Source organism: Lissotriton helveticus, chromosome 1_1 (genome assembly GCF_964261635.1).
Source record: "Lissotriton helveticus chromosome 1_1, aLisHel1.1, whole genome shotgun sequence".
NCBI classification, from domain to species: Eukaryota; Metazoa; Chordata; class Amphibia; order Caudata; family Salamandridae; genus Lissotriton; species Lissotriton helveticus.
The window spans coordinates 1699153458-1699173808 of NC_136057.1; the positions used below are offsets into that span (position 1 = coordinate 1699153458).

Consider the following 20351-nt stretch of genomic DNA (forward strand, 5'->3'; position numbering starts at 1 on the left):
ATCTATAAATGTTTCTAAGACCTTTACTATGTCTTGTGGCCCAAGGAAAACCAGAGCACCATGTAATATAATATTGGATAACAAACGTGTTGATTTAGCAGATATTTTTTGTTATTTAGGGGTACATATGGACAGACAAGGTAATTGGAAACCTGCAGTAAAAGCGAAAGCTTTGGCATTTACTAAAGCAACAGGAGCACTATTAAACTTTGCCAAGAAGATTGGATCAAGGCCACCTAGGGAGCTTCTTCAAATTTATAAATCTAAATGCGTCTCCATTGGCACCTATTGGCGCGGGGCTATGGGGGACGCAGACCGTGGAAACTATACAACGAATAGAGAATAAATTCTTAAGGTATGTTTTGGCAATGCCTCCCAGTATATCAATATACGTACTTCATGCGGAGCTCGCCATACAACATATCTCGGATATCATCAAGATGGCACCAATTCTACTGTGGCACAACATCTGGACCAATCCTGCCACAATACTGAATAGAGCTGTAATAGAGGATTGTTTGCTATGTAGTGGGGTAAAACACATTACTTGGCTCACCTACATTAAGAACTCTTGCTCTGACATTGGTCACCCAGAATATTTCTCTAATCCAGTCACAATGGACTTTGTTTCCAGATCCAGCCTAAAAAGAACTTTGGTTGAGCATTTTGAATCGATCAGGTGGAAAAATCAAAGGGCCAAGATATCAGTCATAAATCACGATGAAGTGACATTGCATAGAAACATCCAGCTGTATCTTGTTGTTGAGCAACCCTTTTTCTATCGTAGAATACTAACATCTTTTCGACTTGAAACATTTTTTAGATTTATAACTCTCCCAAGGCGTAACGATTGGTCCAAGGACAAACTTATCTGCCCCTGTGATGAGACATCATTTCAATCCAACATTCACTGCACTATATATCTACACCCAAGGCGACAAATACTAAGGCCTCTCCTGTTAAAATGGGGCATAAGAAAATCGAGAGAAGCTTATAACAAACTGCGGTCCTTGGAAGATCACTACACGATTAATACTGTAATGATGTACCTAAGAGCAATAATGAAAATAAGAAGGGCCATTACCTCTGAATAAGTTGTACATTACTGATGAATTAATGTTATACCCCTGATACGCTTAATTTATCTGCTTCCATTGAATGCTTAACCTCACTTGTTTTAAAAACATTGTACATACGGATTTTATTATTGGTTCTCTTTTTTTTATAATGTAACCAGAATGAATTTTCATGATTGTGATTGTACTGTACGCTTTTATGAATTGTTTTTACATTTCGAATAAAGCTTTTTGAACTTGAACTTGAACTTGAACTTGAACTTGCTGTGAGCATAATCCAGGGGACACACATTGCGAAGCTTTCACAAATACCTGACGCTGTCTGAAGTTGGTAGGAGGAAATTTGTTCTCTTTAATGTAAGGAGTCCTTTAGGATAAACAGATCAATAGACAAACTACTTCCTTCACCATATATCATGTAGATGTGAACCCACAAAAGATTTCCACTCATTAGGCTACCTCAATCTAGCTGGAAAGGCAGCATCCAGCCTCTTTGCCTCTTATTAATCTACAGAGACATGCTTTAGCAGGTGACAGAAACTTCTTTTATGGAGTCTGTCTTACTACCTTTCACATGTCCCATACCTATGTAGGTCAGGCTTACTGGACCGCGCAAACGGTCTACTTGCAAAATACCTATTGTCAACTTACCAAGAACTTATAGTTTGCTTAAAGCCCACCCACTGCTTTCTATGGTTTTGTTTTATCGTGGTGGTGGGCAAAAAAAAGATGCATTAAACCCAGATCTTCTGACTGAGACAGAATGTTTGCATTGGTTGATGAGGGGTAGTTCCACGAAACCGGTCCCAGGATGCTTTTCCCGGTCTAGGGAGGACCTGGCTTGGCAGTTTGGCCTGGACTGTTTCCATGAGGAACAGGGTCAAGATTGATTTGCATATGGCTGGGTCCAAACTGCAGTGGAATGGTGAGCACAAAAAAACAATGGAATAAACCTAGATCTTTTGATTGGAGGTGAATGTCTGCATTGTTCAGCATTCTATCCATGAATTGTTTCTTTTGCTATTGTCGCCCTAAGTGAGAAGGGTATGTCCAGACGTGGGTCCGGTGCTCACTGCGCCGCTAGATTCAAGCTAGCTGACTGGTGAGGGATGATGCCCAGAAACCAGTCCCAGGATGCTTTTTCCGGTCCAAGGAGGACCTGGCTTGGCAGTTCGGGCTGCACTGTTCCCATGAGGAACAAAGTCAGGACTGATCTGCATATGGCTGGGTCCAAACTATGGTGGCGTGGTGAACAAAAAAACAATGGATTAAACCCAGATCTTGGGACCTGGGGTAAATGTTTGCATTGTCCGCATTCTGTCCATCCGCTGTTTATTTTATATTTTTCTCTCAAGCACAAGTACTAGCATTTGAAAAGGTGTTCAAGACTAAATTTGCCCCTGAAGTTGCCATAATTGATTGCAACAGCTTCTACCTTTGAAAACTCAATAGCATCGCTACTAAGACGTCAATTTGTTATAAACCTTGCTGATGATCCCATGACAGCAGCCTCCGGAAAGGTCCAAAGCTACAACAGAGGAATGCTGGAACCAGAGCACTGGCCATGGGAAGGTTAGGATCTGAAGTTCTATTAGTGTAAATGCAGACAATTATAATCGAAAGCTGTGTCTTTTGAAGTTTGTTCCCATCAAACATGAGTATGAAGGTTATTTTTGCTTTAACCTTTGGAGTACACATAAGAACAAAAATCCACTAGATTTGAAGAGAACATAATATCTACAGGAACTGGATGATTTAAGCTCACATCCCACCAGTAAGCAGTAGTTTTTTTTACATGCCTTCCACCCTGGCACAGCAAAGGGAATGGCAGTATGTATGGTTTTGAACTTTTAGAAAATTGTGTATGTGTAATACAAATATCCTGACTTCTTAGACCTTTAGAAATTGAGTTGTGTCTCAACGTAGGCTAGTGTTAACAGCAGCACGATTTTCTAACCTTCAAGCTTAAGACCCTTTGATTCCTTACCTAAGGGGAGAGCGAATTCCACACAGCGGCAGCCTGGGCAAAGAAAGATCACCTCGAGAGAGAACCATCTTGGTTGGCGAAATAAAAAGTATTTGTAAATCCAATATGTTTTGCTTTTTCACTTAAAAGTTGATAAAAGTAATTCTAAAAGCCTGCTGCAGTGCAAAGCAATATAAAACAAGCATTGTCATAGCCAATAGGTCTCGCCTATGGGTGAACTGTTGGCTTTTGTAATAGGGTGGAGGGGGTGAACCGAAGGGAGGTAGGGGGTGGAGAACAGGAGAGTGGGAGGGTGAGGGGACAGTGGGGAAATGGAGGGAAGATTAATTAATTAATGATAAGTGTGCACCCGCTTAACATAGTCCTTGACACAGAAATTAGCTATTTGTATGTGTGTGTGCTCCTTGTGAAAGGAAAAAATGCTGCTGCGCACAATGAAGGTGGCTCCCCCATCATATCATGATGTAGTGGGCGAAACAAAAAATGTGAATGAGAGTAATAGACCAATGGATGAAAAGGATGACTGAAATAATTATAATTTTAGTAACATTGACATGTCTTTGTCAATACCAATCCTAAAGAGAAGCATTTCACTTAAGTCCCAGTGGCCTGATACAGTTGTGTCCATTTACAATACACCATTTGACTGTTGTAGTGTAGCAGGCATGACTCACAGTCTCCATGTTTAAAAATATATCTCCAGTTGTAGCTGGGCATAAGAACGATACCACTGTGCAGGTGGATGCACCTCAATCATCACAATCTGCTATATTGGAAAGAAGTAATACTGATAAGCACACCCTGGCAGCACGCCAACGGACCGGACAATGAGCCAGTTACGGCCTTTAGTTTTCTAGATGGCTTTGTTCTACATTTCATGTTAGGATGATAAAGTGACTTCAAGACCCAGGCGTGAATTGATCGGTTACATGATATGATCATGTGCACGGTTAAACTTACTAAAGAAGAGGCCTTGTGATGGCAAACTTGTTACACTGCTTACTTTACATATATGTCAATCTTACGAGATACAGAAATCCATTTCCACAATGAGTGGAAAAAGCGTCAGGTCATGCACACAGTACCTCTGTTTTCAGAAACGTCCGCATGTGCATGCACAGGACATGGGTTGGAGGGGTGTCACTAAGAAGCGATATGAACGACAAACTGTGCACTAAATAAATGAAGAGCCCAAGTTACTCAGGTCCCAAGTCTGAACCGCTAACCCAGTCCAGCATTGTTTAATGTGAGTTGATGTGTTTATTCTATTGTATAATTAGGACTAAAAGTCCCAGGGTGCACAGCATAAAAGTGGACTGAGTGATACTCACGCGCTGAGCTAGAAAACCAGAAATATCCACAAACACTATAAACAACATACACCAAAAGACAATGATATACTCAGGAGTTCAACAATCTGATGAGGAAGAGTAGCCAAGCAGCATGACCAGGCGAGGCGTCCAGAAAGGCTGCCGTGGCGGGTCAGAACTCTCAGATAACTCTGCGAATTCTCAACAATAGCTCCTGACACCACCAGTAATCGTTCCTTAAGCCGAAGCAGTAAACAGAAAAGGGACCTCTCCATTCACTTCCACAGATTGGCATCTTTACTTATCCATGACCGCCATGATGTATGTAGTTAAAAGTTAGGCGCGCTGCCTTTTGGAGCAGCAGCCAAGCTGAAACATGAAGCACGAAGGCCAGGAAGCGGTCGCCGTTCAGATCCACAAACACTATAAACAACATACACCAAAAGACAATGATATACTCAGGAGTTCAACAATCTGATGAGGAAGAGTAGCCAAGCAGCATGACCAGGCGAGGCGTCCAGAAAGGCTGCCGTGGCGGGTCAGAACTCTCAGATAACTCTGCGAATTCTCAACAATAGCTCCTGACACCACCAGTAATCGTTCCTTAAGCCGAAGCAGTAAACAGAAAAGGGACCTCTCCATTCACTTCCACAGATTGGCATCTTTACTTATCCATGACCGCCATGATGTATGTAGTTAAAAGTTAGGCGCGCTGCCTTTTGGAGCAGCAGCCAAGCTGAAACATGAAGCACGAAGGCCAGGAAGCGGTCGCCGTTCAGATCAAAGAAAAGGTGCGCGGCCTCCAAAATAAATTAATTAAACAAAATAAAAGCTGCACTGCCTTCAAAATCACACACGCTACCTCCTAAATTAAAAATACTATTAATCTGAAACATGAAGCGGCGTCCGTGAAGCAGGCGCCGTGCTGATAAAATAAAAGCTGTGTCGTCTCCAAAATATTATAATTAAACAAAGTTTGTTTACACACGCATACATACACACTACCTTCTCTTTAGTAAAAAAGAAATTTTAAGAAAGACTCACAAACACATGCTCACATCAAAACTATGCCTTTATGAGTGTGTTGGTCATAATGGCCTGAAAATAACTTTGCTACCACTACAAATGGAAAGCTTAGCTGAAACAAAGAAAAAATACCAGCAAGATTGGCCATTCCCCAAAATAAAAAACTATAAACAACACACAAAGCATGTGCTTTCTGTTCACCCAAACTTCAGCAAAGATTCCTGTACTGCTAATAAATTTTAAAGGTAAAAAACTTAGTGAAACTGTATTGGACGTGAATTGAGGATGCTTTTTACATTACAGTTTATTATCACTATGATAATACTTGCTAAACTCCAGTTGGGTGAATGTGTTGAGATGCAAAAAATGCTGGTTGTTTGGGAGAAAGGATGTAGAATAACATTCAGAGCTGCCGATCTTAGAACTGAGGAACTGGGTTTGTGTCTCGATGTGCTCTCTCAGAGCCAACTAAAAAAAACTAAATGGCACAGACATGCTGATATAAAAAATGTAAATACCATGTGTGGTTGGAAAATGAAAATGCATTCATCTGAACGCGTTTAGATTCAAAAGTCCCAAAACACCACATTCTGAAAAGACAAGCCGAAACAAGCAAAATAAATAGTGCACCAAAACTAACATAAATAGCCAGAAAGGAACAACCGCATGTAATAGGGTCAGGCTCCATGAGTGGGAACAAAAAAAAAAAAAGTGGGACAAATATAACCAATGCACCACAGAAAAGCAAGGATTTCCGAACGGCACACAAAAGAACAAATGAAAAATGATGGCCGTGTTCGAAGCCCACAGAGTAGATATAACAATCAATCAATCAATCAAGACATTTATAGAGCGCACTACTCACCCGTAGGGTCTCAAGGCGCTAGGGGGGGGGGTGTCGTTACTGCTCGAACAACCAGGTCTTGAGCTTCTTCCTGAAGGAGAGGTGGTCTTGGGTCAGGCGCAGGTCGGTCGGGAGGGAGTTCCAGGTCTTGGCGGCCAGGTAGGAGAAGGACCTTCCTCCTGTTGTCGCTCTACGGATGCGGGGGACGGCGGCGAGGGCGTGGCTGGTTGATCTGAGGTGGCGCTTGGGAGCGTAGAAGTTGATTCGGTTGTTGAGGTAGCTCGGGCCTTGATCGTGTAGGGCTTTGTGTGCGTGGGTGAGGAGACGGAAGGTGATTCTTTTGTTAACGGGGAGCCAGTGCAGGTCTCTCAGATGTCTGGAGATGTGGCTGTTTCGTGGGATGTCGAGGATGAGTCTGGCTGAGGCGTTCTGGATCCGCTGGAGTCTCTTCTGGAGCTTGGCGGTGGTTCCGGCGTAGAGGGCGTTGCCGTAGTCCAGTCGGCTGGTGACGAGGGCCTGGGTGACAGTCTTCCTGGTCTCGGTGGGGATCCACCAGAAGATCTTCCGTAGCATGCGCAGGATGTTGAAGCATGACGAGGAGACGGCGTTGACTTGTCTGGTCATGGAGAGGGAGGAGTCCAGGATGAAGCCCAGGTTGCGTGCGTGGTCCGTCGGTTTGGGTGCGGTGCCCAGGGCGGGGGGCCACCAGGAGTCGTCCCAGGCGGAGGGCGAGGAGCCCAGGATGAGGACTTCCGTCTTGTCTGAGTTCAGTTTCAGGCGGCTGGTCGTCATCCACTCGGCTACATCTTTCATCCCTTCGTGCAGGTTGGCTCTGGCGGCTGCGGGGTCGTTGGTCAGGGAGAGGATCAGCTGGGTGTCGTCGGCGTAGGAAATTATGTTGAGGTTGTGTTGGCGTGCGATTGCCGCGAGGGGGCTCATGTAGACGTCTCGAAGAGACAGCACTTGCGCTACCTAAAAAGCTCCTTTGTGTATACAAGGAAGGCGTGAGATACTGAATCAAATGTGTGATGACAGACAATATAATTGAGGTATAAGGATACACAAACGTAATGGATGGAAAACTTGAATTAATCTCAGCCACTGGTAATTACTCGGGCCGCATCCCAGTTCATCGTTATATTGTTATTTTGTACACCATAACAAATCAGTGTGAACCCAGCCATACGCAATCAGCCATGACTATACTTCAAAAGGAATAGTCCAGGCCGAACTACCAGGTCAGATGCAACCTAAACCAGAACACAAGCAACCAAAGAGTTGTAGTTGACACCCTAAGTGTGATGGGAATGACCAGATGTAGGGCCTGTACTCAATGTGCCCTAGGACTCAAGCGACACCCTACTGATGAACTAAAGTAGGGCAAAACCAGTCTGGGGTTGTTTGGGGTGCATTTCAGGGGTTACCTGGCTTGGCAATTCGAGCTGGACTGTTCTTACTAGAGAAGGGTCACAGCTAATTTGCATATGGCTGAGTCCAAACTGAGATGGCTTTGTATCCAAAAGTAGCTATGGATTGAGATGCTGTCCAACTAATTACCGGTGGCTGAGATTAATTCAAGCATTCCATCCATCACTATTTTGTATACTTTAGTTCGACCCCCACATCAAATACTCCTGTGGGCAGATCCAGGATATTATTGTCAATGTCTCAAGTCAGTGGCTAAAGTATTCTGAGGCAAAGAAGCAAACTGTTGAAGGAGCTGAAACAAAGCCTCCTAGAATATGTAAAAAATACAATATGTTCTCCATAAATGGTCGAAGCACCAACACATATCAAACCTAAATGGGGTGTAACCGCAGAGGATCAAAGCCAGGCTGGTATGTGCTAAATGTGCCTACTCATATATTTATGATGATCTAATCTTCAGATATGAAAAGGGCCAGACTGGCCATTCTCCCGCTCTGGCATTTTCCTAGGGGTTTGCAAGTTCAGGGTCTGTGTTCAGAGCAGGATGGGCCGCTATGACCCAACCATGTCCCTACAACCCCATTCTAGTCATGGCATCCTGCAGTGTGCGGCAAGTTTGAATTTGTTTTTAACAGGGCTGATTTTTGTTTCCAGTCCAGCTTGGCTTATGAAAGTTTTGGAGTTCAAAGTGAAATGTTTGCTGGGGTCTTTCTGTTCTCCTGGCTCTGCAGTTAAGTCAGAAAACTATCTTCCTGCCCCTTACACACAGCAGCAGCCAGTTGAACACACACAGGTGCAGTATCTCAGCCCCCTCCACATGCATTCGACCCTTGTTGCACTCAAAGTGTACCCATCGGGGCTCCTGTTCATCACCGCAGCCAGGTGACATTTTATGGCCTTACCAGATTTAGAAGATGTCTAGTTTCTGCGGCCACAACCTCATGCAAGAAAGCTAGCTCTTCTACTTCCACAAGGTGTCCCTCTCATGAAGGGTGTGACACAGGGCACAAGTCAGGGGTATGTAGGTAGACGGCATCCAGCCACTTTTTTCACAGGGAAGACGCAGTCCCCCCTGTCAAGAAGCTGGGCTTCACAGAAACAGTGGTGGTGGTAATTTTAGGAGGGAGGGGGGTGGGCGGGACACACAAGCACACTCACTCACACCCATGCAATCACCTGTGCACACACACATCCATTCACAACACCATTACCAAATATTCAAACATACATACATGCATTGAACATTATAATTTTTTTTTTTTACACTAACCTGCAGCTCTGCTTCGGAGTTCCCAGGAAGGTTTGAGACTGCTGCCTTCACTCTTTGGATGACCTGAGGTCAGCCAATGAGGGAAGGCCACAGTCCCAAGCCTCAGAGGTCCCAGGAGGTTTGGGCTTGCTGCCTTACCTAAGGTCAGCCAATGAGGGAAAGCAGCAGTCCCAACCTAGTCACAGCGTGGGATAGTGTTAGTGAGACTGCTGACTGCACCCTACTCTGTGACAAAGTGTCACTGATTGACACTCAGCCCTTGGCACTTCAAGGCTTAAAACTGAAGCACCCAGTTCCAAGGCAAGAAGTGACGTTACCCCTCGTCACTGAGGGGGAGGGCCTTATGGACTTTTCCTGAGCTGAGGAGGTCATGCCCACAGGAGCTGTGACATCCTCAGCCCAGCAAAGTTCAGCACAGGCAGCGAGGAGCCTGTGCATTTAGCGAATGTATAACTACTGGCTGCTTGACCTGAAAATGAAGAGTGTCTCTCAGACTGACCTTTGCTCAGTCTGAAAGACACTGTTCTTGAGGGGCAAAAGGTGGGAGGGCGAGGCCCCTCAGCCCCAATGAACTCGCCACTGCTGCACAGAAATATGCTGAACTTGCCCCGGTGGTGTAATTTTCAGACACTGGGACACGTTCGCCAGCACCTGCACGTTGTCTGATTTCCATTCCCAGCAGTAACGTGCAGGCGGGGGGGGAGTCATTTCACCTCCAACTGGGCCAAAAATAAAGGCCAAAGTTAAGGGGCCATCAGGCCTCCTTTTGTTCCAGTATGATCCCGGCTGGATGCAGTCTGGAGCCTCACAATTAGATGCAAATGCAAAGGAGGGGAAACAAAGTCATACAGATTGTTATTACTTCACAGGTACTTCAGAGAAGCATACTTTTGTCTTTGTTCAGTCCCTGTATATAAGAGATATGCAGTATAAGAATGTCAGATGTATTGGTGTGTCCTAGTGTTTACACAAATAAAATACCACTATTTTATTTCTTTTGTAGTGCCTCTCATCCCAATGCAGGGTGTCAGAGCACTTTACATAACATACACATTATGTACTGACAATAAATCATGTAAGTGTGTAAATCAATGTACAGGATGAGTTACATAAGACAGTGAAGATGTAGGAGTCACATGTGCTTCATAGCTCACTGTGTTGTAGTAGTAGGATTACAATTTGTGAACTGCATGTAACAAAGGGGTCTTTGTGTGAAAATCAGTAATCCACTTACCTATCTCCATGTTACATTATGTGCTTTGCAGGACACACATTAGCCTTCCATGCTACTTTGATTAAACTCTGGGACTAGACCAAACACAGATATATCTCCAGCAAAAGTGTTAACCTCCATAGTTATCCTACTATTATTATAATTTTTTGAGATTTACAGGGCACACAAAGATCTCTGCAGCAGGTGCCTTAAATCCATAATATATTTTTAAGTGTATACATTGGCAACAAGGAGAAACGTGGCAGTAGACCTGTTTTGCTTAATTGGTTGCAATGGCTTTGTGGCAGAGTTTTTGAAAAAACGAATGTATGAGTTGAGGCCCAGAATTTGTTCCGTGGTTGAGCCACTTTTGGCACAACCTAGGTGCAAAATCTAATTCTTAAATCTTGTAATGCGCTTAAATGTTCATGATAGACCTGTTAACATATTATTATTTTTTACGGAGTTTTATACAGCACGAACTTGACCCGAAGGTATCGGGTATTAGAGCGCTTTACACAAGCACCAGTTGCGTTACATGAGGACACATTCATTTTTGTTAGGCACGGGGAGATGAAGTGATTTGCCCAGAATCACATGATGTTCACGTCTTTGCCGAGTGTCGAGCCTGGTTCCCCAGATTAGAGGTCGACCGCCATCGCCGTTAGGCCGTAGCAGGCCCTCATAGCTGATGTCACTTCTTGTGATGTCACTTCCTGTGAGGTCACATTCTGTGATGCCACGTGTAAACTCACGCTCTGTGACGTCAAGCGCTATGTCACATGCCATGATGTCACTTGCATACTGCCTAACTTGGTAAGTAGCCCCACTTCTGCAACTGGACAACAGCCATAAACAGAGGATTTTGCAGATGATCGAGCTGAGGACCGCAAGTGGGGGGGTTGTAGCTCTGGGAACCTGTGCAGTGGTGGGTCAGGGCCAAGTCGGGGGTACACGGTGGTGGACGGCGTCCAACCACTATTTTCACAGGGTGTACGCCGTCCACCCTGCCAAGAATTTGAGTCCCACTGAATAAGGTGCTGAACTCGTCCAGGTGTAATTCACAAACACTGGGATACTTTCAGCAGCGTCTGCACATTGTCTGCTTTCCATATTCAACAAGCATCAACGTGCAGGCGGGGACGGGGCTTCCTTATTTAAGACTCCTGCTGGGCCCATAACATAGGCTGAATGTGAGGGGTCATTAGGCCTCCTTTTGTTGGAGTCTCCTGGCTGGCAGCAGTCAGGAGACTCACACCTGATGCAAATGAAGCGGAGGGGAAACAAAGGCTCACACCTTGTTAGCACTTCACACATACTTAATAGAGACAGCTTTTCACTTTGTTCAGTCCATTTTTAGGACATATGCATGCATTGAATATTAGATGTGTTTGTCTTTCCCTGTATTTACACAAAGCAAATTGCAATTATATAGAGCTTTACTACATCTGAGGAGGCATTGAAATAATTTAAGTATCACTATTTTTTCTTGTATAGCCCTGCTCATCCCAATGCATGGTGTCAGAGCACTTTACATCAACACGTGCATATTACATGTACAATACATTATATACGTTTGTAAATGAATGTACAGGCTGTGTTACATAAAACTGGGGGACTGAAAGGTGTAGAAGTCACATATCATCTTCCATAGCTCACAGTGTTTTATACTCCCAATATGCTCAAACGTACACGATAGACCTGCTAAACATATATGTGAGGGCTTTAGATATGATGTCACTTCTTGTGATGCCACTTCCTGTAAAGTCGTGGCTTGTGCTGCCACTTTATATGATATCAATTCCTGTGATGGCACGTGTCATACGCCGTGATGTCACTTGCATACTGCCTAACTAGGTTAGTAACTCCACTTCTGTTTTTTTGACTTGTGCCCTCTGTGGGGTAGAGGGAAAACTTAATATCCACGTGGATTCGGGGTCTGAGGCAAAGATGGGGCTATCTGGCCTGGCTGATGCGAGGGACAGGCCGGGTGGTTTGTCGGCAGTGAGGGCTCTGATGGGGGTAGATACCTTGCAACAGAACTAATATTTCCCATGGGAGAATCTGCGTCAGAGGTAGCACATCGATTCATGCACGAGACGCATTAACCAAATGAGTTGGAACACTAAGGGCCAGATGTAGGTAGGCATTTACCGGTCGGTAACGGCCGAATTCGGCCGTTACCGACCGGTAAATGCAATTTGAGATGTAGGGCCCTGTATTTTACAGACTCGGTAAATTTACCGATAGGTAAATTTACCGATTATGTAAAATACCGAGTCGGTATGTTTACGGAATAGGGAAAATTGATATGTAGGTGGGACTCTTCTGAGTCCCACAAGCATTAAAAAATCGGTATTTTACCATCAAATACTATTTGATGGTAAAATACCGATTCTGGTGTGCTTGCACATGTGTGCATGCACACCTATGCCATATGACAGGCAGACCTGCCCTTAGGGCAGGTATGCCTGCCACATGGCACCCGAGCCTCTTTTGGGGGTGCCAGAGGGTGTCAAAGTACCCCCTGCACCCTTGTGTCAAGGTAAATACCGACCGGTAAATGCCCAATCATTCCTATGGGCTTCAAAGCCCATAGGAATGCATGGGCATTTACCGGTCGGTATTTACCGCATCGGTAAATACCGATTGTTTCCGAATCGGTAAATGCACATCTGCATTTACCTACATCTCGGTACTTTTATTTTACCACTGCTTAAATACCGAGTCGGTATGATGCGGTATTTAAGAGGTGGTAAAATAAAATTTACCTACATCTGGCCCTAAGTGACTTGCTCATTTGGAAAGTCGAGCGAGAATATCACCCACTTTATCTTTGACTGCCAACGGACACCAAAAGTGTTCAAAAGCTTTTCATAAAGTTCTGCTGGAGCAGCTTTTCTCATGTACACCAAAAAAGAATACAAGGAAAACTTGCCCTCTGCAAAACATATTTTAAGAATGTCACATTCACCATGCACTATTATTGATTTTTGTGATGATTTTAACTTATTCATGCCAAGTTCGAATCGACCGATCGATTCATAAAAATTCGTAAAAAATGACGTGTCCCATTTTCTTGCAACTAATTGATTTGCGAAACATTTATTTACCAGAGGCTCAGGTGATAATTTAACGGATGGCAATACAATCAGACTCCGCTGCCCCACCCCAACACAGCCTGCAGACGACACCGAAATAGCGAGAAGTCTGCATTTTAACTTCTGAAAGGGTATATTTCGAGTTTGTTATTCCTAAACACAGTTCATCGCGGTGGCATGCTTGGCCTGTGAAAAGGCCTGGAGAAGGAAGGTACAGAGAGAGGGTCTCCCTCTACATCGACGCCCCTGAACCCATCAGGGAAGCGAAGCAGCCTTTAACTCGACCACCCGGGGGCGCTTTGGCACCTTGTAAGTGGTATGAGGCAGTAAAAAAAATGTCCCCCCTCCTGCAATGCCACCCACGTGCTCAGTTATTTGCTATTCAGACACGCCTCGCTCCTCACGGACGCTTCTAAAACACCCCTTTGTTACCGCAGCCCTCAGTTCATACGACCGACAGTGTAAGATGGTGATGTTGCGGAAGTAAGTGCGTGGGAACTTTATGGCAGGGTGTACCGGCTTCCTAGAGTTATTGGGGGGGAAATCAAGGTCATTTAGCTGGGCGGGAAGGTGACGGACTATGCGTCCACGGAGTGTGGATGCCTTTCCTTCCAATCAAACAAATCCCCATCAGCTATGGCCGCACTCTGATGCTTAGTACCATCCGTCAGGGCCATGCAGTACCCTCAGCACAGGTCCCTGCCCGCCAGCCCGCCCAGCCCCGGACTCGCCTTGATTTTGCCGCCTGCTTGCAGTCCTCCGTGCCGCCTGCCCTGCCAGAAGTGTGGGACGATGTCTTCTGCATGAGGCTCCGAGTCACTGGCGTGCCGACTGTCGGGGCTCACTTTCCGGGGCTCTCTCGCGTAGACAGCCACCGTCTGACGGGCCCCCGGCTCTCTCCCGCTCTGCCTGAGCTCTCGCCTGCTCTCCGACTGGGCTGCGCTGCTTTCCACCCACACAGCCTCTTTGCAGCGTAATCGCGGCGATGGCTGGCAGCTTGTGTAGGAGGCCGGTGTGGGAGGAACGGAGTTCTTACTCCGAGGACAGCGAGGGGAGTTGTAATCTGCGGACCTAGGCAGACCCGTGGGAGGACGAGAGCAAAGCAGAGAGTGTGGGACGCTAGAAGTGCGACCAAACGAACTGGAAAAGAAATATATACATATATATATATATATCCTGTAAAACCTAATTTTGCGTGACACCTGGTTGACCAAAAGGTTAGGATGAAATACATTTGCCTTAATCTTGGAATTAGTGTTGATTCAAAACTCATGTGCAATAAACAATTGAAAGCCATACGATCTCGAGCACAGCTATTGCAGCACTAACTGTGGTCAATAAGCAACTGGCTGCATAGACCTACCAGAGGGAGTGAGTTGTGAGTTGCCTGTTTTTAAAAGCTTTACGGTGCCCTATCTTGGGGTTGAAAGCTCCTTCCTGGCCTGGTGCAAATAGGCAATTCAGAAGATTTTTGGCCTGCCTAAGAGTACGCCTGTTCATGGGCATCCGCAGAAATGTTTCCAGGGGGGGGGGGCAACATTTTAACTTCATCACCATCCTCCGACATGATTGAGCACAAGTATTAAATACATTAAAAAAAATCTAATAAGACAAAGTGCTTAAATAAACAAAGAAACCTATAGGGGGAAGAGAAAAATCTTGTGAGGCGACACAGCAGACGACCTGGCAACTACAATAAAACAGAGGGGAAAACTAAAAATGGGCGGAAAAAATCAAAAACATTCTAAATCAGGTTGATGTGGTTCTTGAGCATGGGTACTCACAAACTTTCTCTCGGGGGGCCAAATTCACAGTGTGGTTTGTGGCTGAGGGCCGCACCGGTGGGGGGCGGGGTCATTGGAGGAGGGGGTGAGGCTAGAGCAACAAAAAAACTGTGACCATGAGGTTGAACACATGCCCCTGCAGCGGACGCCTTCGTCCACTGAGTCACCAGACCCGGCATACACACATCTTTCTTTCTTTCTTTCTTTCTTTCTCTCTCTCCTCTCTCTCTCTCTCTCCCTCTCCCTCTCCCTCTCCCTCTCCCTCTCCCTCTCCCTCTCCCTCTCCTCTCTCTCTCTCTCTCTCTCTCTCTCTCTCTCTCTCTCTCTCTCTCTCTCTCTCCCTCTATCTCTGTCTCCCTCCCTCTCCCTCTGTCTTCCTCCCTCTGTTTCCTACTCTGTCTCCCTCCCTCTGTCTGTCTCCCTCTGTCTGTCTCTCTCTGTCTGCCGCCCTCTGTCTGTCGCCCTTTGTCACCCTCTGTCTGTCTCCCTCTGTCTGTCTCCCTCCCTCTGCCTCCCTCTGTCTCCCTCTCCCTCCCTCTGTCTCTCTCTCTCTCTATCTCTCTCCCTCCCTCTCTCTCTCTCTCTCTTAGTCTCCCTCCCTCTGTCTCCCTCCCTCTCTCTCTCTCCCTCTGTCTCCCTCTCTGGCTCTCTGTCTGTCTTGGTCTCTGCCTCTATCTGTCTGTCTCTGTCTCTGCCTCTATCTGTCTGTACCTGTCTCTATCTGTCCCTGTTTCCCTCCCTCTGTCTCCCTCTCCGTCTCTCTGTCTGTCTCTATCTGTCTCTGTCTCCCTCCCTCTCTCTCTCTGTGTCCCTCCCTCTCCATCTCCCTCTCTCTCTCTTCCTCTGTCTCACTCACTCTGTCCGTCTCCCTCTCTCTCTCTGTCTCCCTCCCTCTCTCTCCCTCCCTCTCTCTCCCTCTGTCTCCCTCCCTCTCTCTCCCTCTGTCTCCCTCCCTCTGTCTCCCTCTCCGTCCCTCTGTCTCTGACCCATACACACAACCACACACACGCAACCACCCACACCACACACACACAACCACACACATCCACAAACAACCACACACAACCACATACACACCTAACCACAGCCATACATATAACCACACACACCCAAACACACAACCACACACACCTAACCACACCCATACACACAACCACACACACAACCACACCGTCAGTGCACACTTTCACCAGGCACAGACACCATCAGTCATCAGTGCACGCTTTCACCTGGCACAAACACCACCAGCTGCCAGTGCAAGCTTTCACCAGCACACACCACCAGACGTCAGTGCACTCTTTCACTGGGCTCAAACACCACCAGCCGTCAGTGCACACTGCCACCAGGCTCACACCACCAGACGTCAGTGCATGCTTCCACCAGGCACACAAACCACCAGCCGGCAGTGCACTCTTCCACCAGGCACACACACCACCAGCCATCAGTGCACAATTTTTACAAGCACACACACCGCCAGCCATCAGTGCACACATCAATTGTTAACGTATCCACAATTAACTATTGTAGCAATCGCAGTATGGCGCACTTTACTTTTAAATATATTCATCTAAAGCGCAGCATGCTACCATTGCTACAAAAAAATTAAAAAAAATTTGTCCTACAATTTATAGACTTTTGTTGCAATTGGTGTTGCAATGTTTAGCAATGCCAATAGGTCAAACTTATTTAATGCGAGACCTATTGCATTGCAAATGCTTGTTTTTCCTTTTGGCTCTGTCTCTCTCTTTATCTCTCCTTATCTCTCCTCTGCTCTCACACCTCCCTTTGTCTCAACATGGAGGGTTAATTTTTTCACTACAACATTGTCAAAATCGAATTTTCCCTTTTTTATTCCAATTTTTGTCATATTGTTCTTTCAGTCCTTAGTTTTTTTCTAGAGTTTTTTCACTCTTAGTTGTATACAGCACTCACCCCATTGCACAAACGGATGGAATTTTATACGAAAGAGACTTTCAATTTGAATCCGGTCTGTCACTTCACAGTTTTTAAACTACAAATGTTGGCACTAACCCTGCTCCCCAAATGCCCCCACCCGCGCCCCATAGCTTTTTAACTGATCGTTGTGTCCTGCTGTGAGGGACTAAAGCTCACGTCCCCTGCCTAGGAGTTGTTAATTGTGCCGCTCGAAAGAAACAGCAGCTCCACAAGGATGTGCTCAACCTTGGTCATCTGCTGTTGACTTGTGTTTTAGCAGCTCCACAAGGACTCAACATCATCTCCTAAGGCCTGGGATGGGGGGAGATGCACCATGCTGTGTCTCCTCTGTCGGCCCTTTGTCATTCTGCCCATGAGGAACGGCTGACTCTGTGACCTGCTGAGAGTCACACTCGGGCTGTAGCAGCCTTTCAGGTGTTGCCCCAGCAGGAAAGTCGGCCAAGGTACGTGGGTCCCTCCTCTAGAACCAGGCCTGGATCCAGGGGGGGGCAAGCACCCACCTTACCCCCCACCCCCCTGCGGACGCCCATGCGCCTGTTGGAGTTTGGTGTAGTTAATCTTTCCATGTCTGGAGATGCCCAATTCATCGTGCACTGGTACAGTTTGTGAAAGCCCCAAGATGGATCCCTGAAAGCAGTTATCTGGAAAGAGCACCAACACTTTTCTAAAATACATAAAGACAGTGGAATTTTAAAATTGAAAATATTGTTAGGTGAACTGCAGCTAAATTAATTCTGAGATAGCCAGATAGATTATGGGCAGTTGAACTTCCAGGTAAAGCAAGCTTCCAAAGCTCTTTCCTATATGAAAAATATTCAATATTCAAACAACTGGCCAGAGCATATCTCCTTTTACTGTCATTTCAGAGACCTCACCCACAGCTCTACTTCGATCTGCACCTGAAACAATCATTACAAGAGTAGAAAGACCATTGAGAGGTTAAAACTCACTGTCTGAGGGAAATCTTTTATCTCTACATCAATATTGTGAATGGGTTGGGAATCGTAAAATTTCTTCTTCTCTTCTAACCCTACGGCCTTCAGGGTTTCTGCCTCCTCCTTCATCTGTTTCATCTCGTCATCAGTGTGACGCCCAAATAAAACTGGTCCGGGGAAGAGAAGATTAATTCTCTTTAAAAGAGTATCTGGCTGAAGACATTATAGTCTAAGCCACGAGGATCTTATGAGTTTGATGCCATATTCTAAACTGTGTTACAGCAAGATTTGCAGATTCAATTTCTGCACTGACAGGTAAACCGTTTGACCTTTTTGTAATACCTTGTTTTCTATCTTTTGGGAGTTCATTGGCAAAGGAAGATAGAGATTCCACACTGCTCTATCTTATCTCCCCAAAAGAGCTGATGCATTTTAGAGCCTAAGAATTTTCTTCCCACTTCATCAAGTCTTTTACTCTCTTTTCTGGCGGGTCTGAAGTCTCAGGGACTGTAGCATGTCTCTTGTTCACAGCTGATACTATGACATAATCTGGTTTAGGACCTTGTCACAAATAAAGTGGATCCTGTTTGGAGAGTGCAGAGGTTTTAAGAGGCCTGGGTGTTGTAGCTTTTATTGTTGCTGGAGTGAGAAATGTCTCATCTGCCAGATCAGAAAACACAGGTATCTTAGGCAACTTGTGTCTTGGAGAAACCCTTGGATGAATAATCTACATTATAACTGAAAGAAATGCCTGAGGAGTCGGATACCATGGGGCCCATTAGCATGGTGGGCGGATCTCCACCGCCCGACCGGCTTTGGCGATCCGCCCACTAAAACACCCCGCCAGATGGCCTTTTACCCCCGCCACATTAGCATGGCGGGGGGTACCGCGGCGGACGGAAAGACCGGCCGCAGCTTTTCTGCCGGTAGGCAATTGTCACGATTGCCTACCAGGCGGAAAAGGACCATAATATGGTGGCAGTGCCTTGCAGGCTCCACCATCCATATTATGATGTGGGTGGTGTTATGTCTTTCCATGGCGGAGACTACACCATGGAAAGGCATGCGGGAATCGCTTTGGGGGCTCGTGGTGGGCCCCTGGGGAGGTTGGGGGCTGCACTTGGGGGGTAACATTGGCATCCACAAAGTGGCAGGCACTGCGCGGTGCCTGTCACGTTGTGCATGCCAATGCACGCCATGCATCTTCTAGATTGTGGCGGGTGCTGCTCACAGCACCGCCCACCACAATGTTGAATATGCGGGATGCAACCGCCAAGGTGGCGGTTGCATCCTAATTGGCGGTGAGGGACCGCCGCACCACTGGCGGCCGGTCCCAGCACCGCTAGGGTGGCCTAATGGACCCCTTAATGTTCAATCTATTTGCTCCTCTGATTAAGCCATCCTGGAAAGTAGGATTGATGATGTTCTCCTAGCAAAACTAAAAAAAAGAAGCAACAGAAGAAACAGACTTCGTCGACACCAATCTTCGCACCGCTGAGTAGCATCGAAGGTTGGTCTCCTCGATGTTGACCCATGGTGTCTCCTTGGTGTTCAATAATCCACCATTGTGTGTCTTGCCATCGACATTTGCAAAGTTTTTTTTTAACATCTTTATTGTACTTTTATAAGATTCTGTTCAGGACAGCCACATACAATTAAGCATTGAGTGGTTACATCCCTGACTCTAATCAAAACAGGTTTGCAGGTGATTCAACAAAACAGTAGTATACATGCATCATTCTTATCAGCCAGTGAGTGGCAGTAATATTATGAATACAATAATAAACAAGCATTTGCAATGCAATAGGTCTCGCATTGATGTGAGTTTGAGCTATTGGCATTGTAAATGACAATGCCTTTTATCTATGTTTTGGTTTATAAAACATGAATAAAAGGCATTGTCATTACAATGCTAATAGATGAGTCTCACAAATGCGAGACCTATGGCATTGCAAATGCTTGACTTTCTAGAAAGCAGAGCATGTGCACGCTTATATTATATTAAATACTACAAGACTGTCAGCAAGCAGATAAAAAAAAAAGTGTTATTTGGATCGACTCCAGGTGCAGACGGGATAAAATCCGCTACAGGGTTGTGCGAGCAAGGAACGGGAAGGCCTAATTCTGACTCCCCCTTTCAGGTTGAGCAATAGCCCTGGAGGAGGAGGGTGGGTGTGTGACGTGTGCAGCGTTCACTGGGAATTTACCACCTCTTCTCCCTAAGCATGCCGGTGGAAGAAGTCCAGGGGAAAGTGGGTCAGCAGGCGGGCGGGTGCGGTGGGCTGCCAGGACTACATTTCCCTGCATGCTCTCGACGCTCAGAAAGCGGCTTTAGGAGGGGCGGGCGATAATCCTTGAGCCGAGTTTGCCGAGGAGCCATTATGTGTACAGCCGGAGCGGCTTCGTGAACAGCCCCCGCCT

The 20351-nt window shown here is 46.0% G+C and overlaps 1 protein-coding gene across 1 annotated transcript in view; it reads right to left on the minus strand.

The window, feature by feature from the left end:
• Nucleotides 1-14223, minus strand: part of NAB2 (NGFI-A binding protein 2) — a 160623-nt gene extending 146400 nt beyond the window's left edge. The window contains exon 1 of the mRNA XM_078688999.1: nt 13987-14223. Coding sequence (XP_078545125.1) covers nt 13987-14060 — 74 coding nt within the window. The 5' untranslated portion in view covers nt 14061-14223. The remainder of the gene's footprint in view (nt 1-13986) is intronic.
• Nucleotides 14224-20351: the final 6128 nt, after the last annotated feature.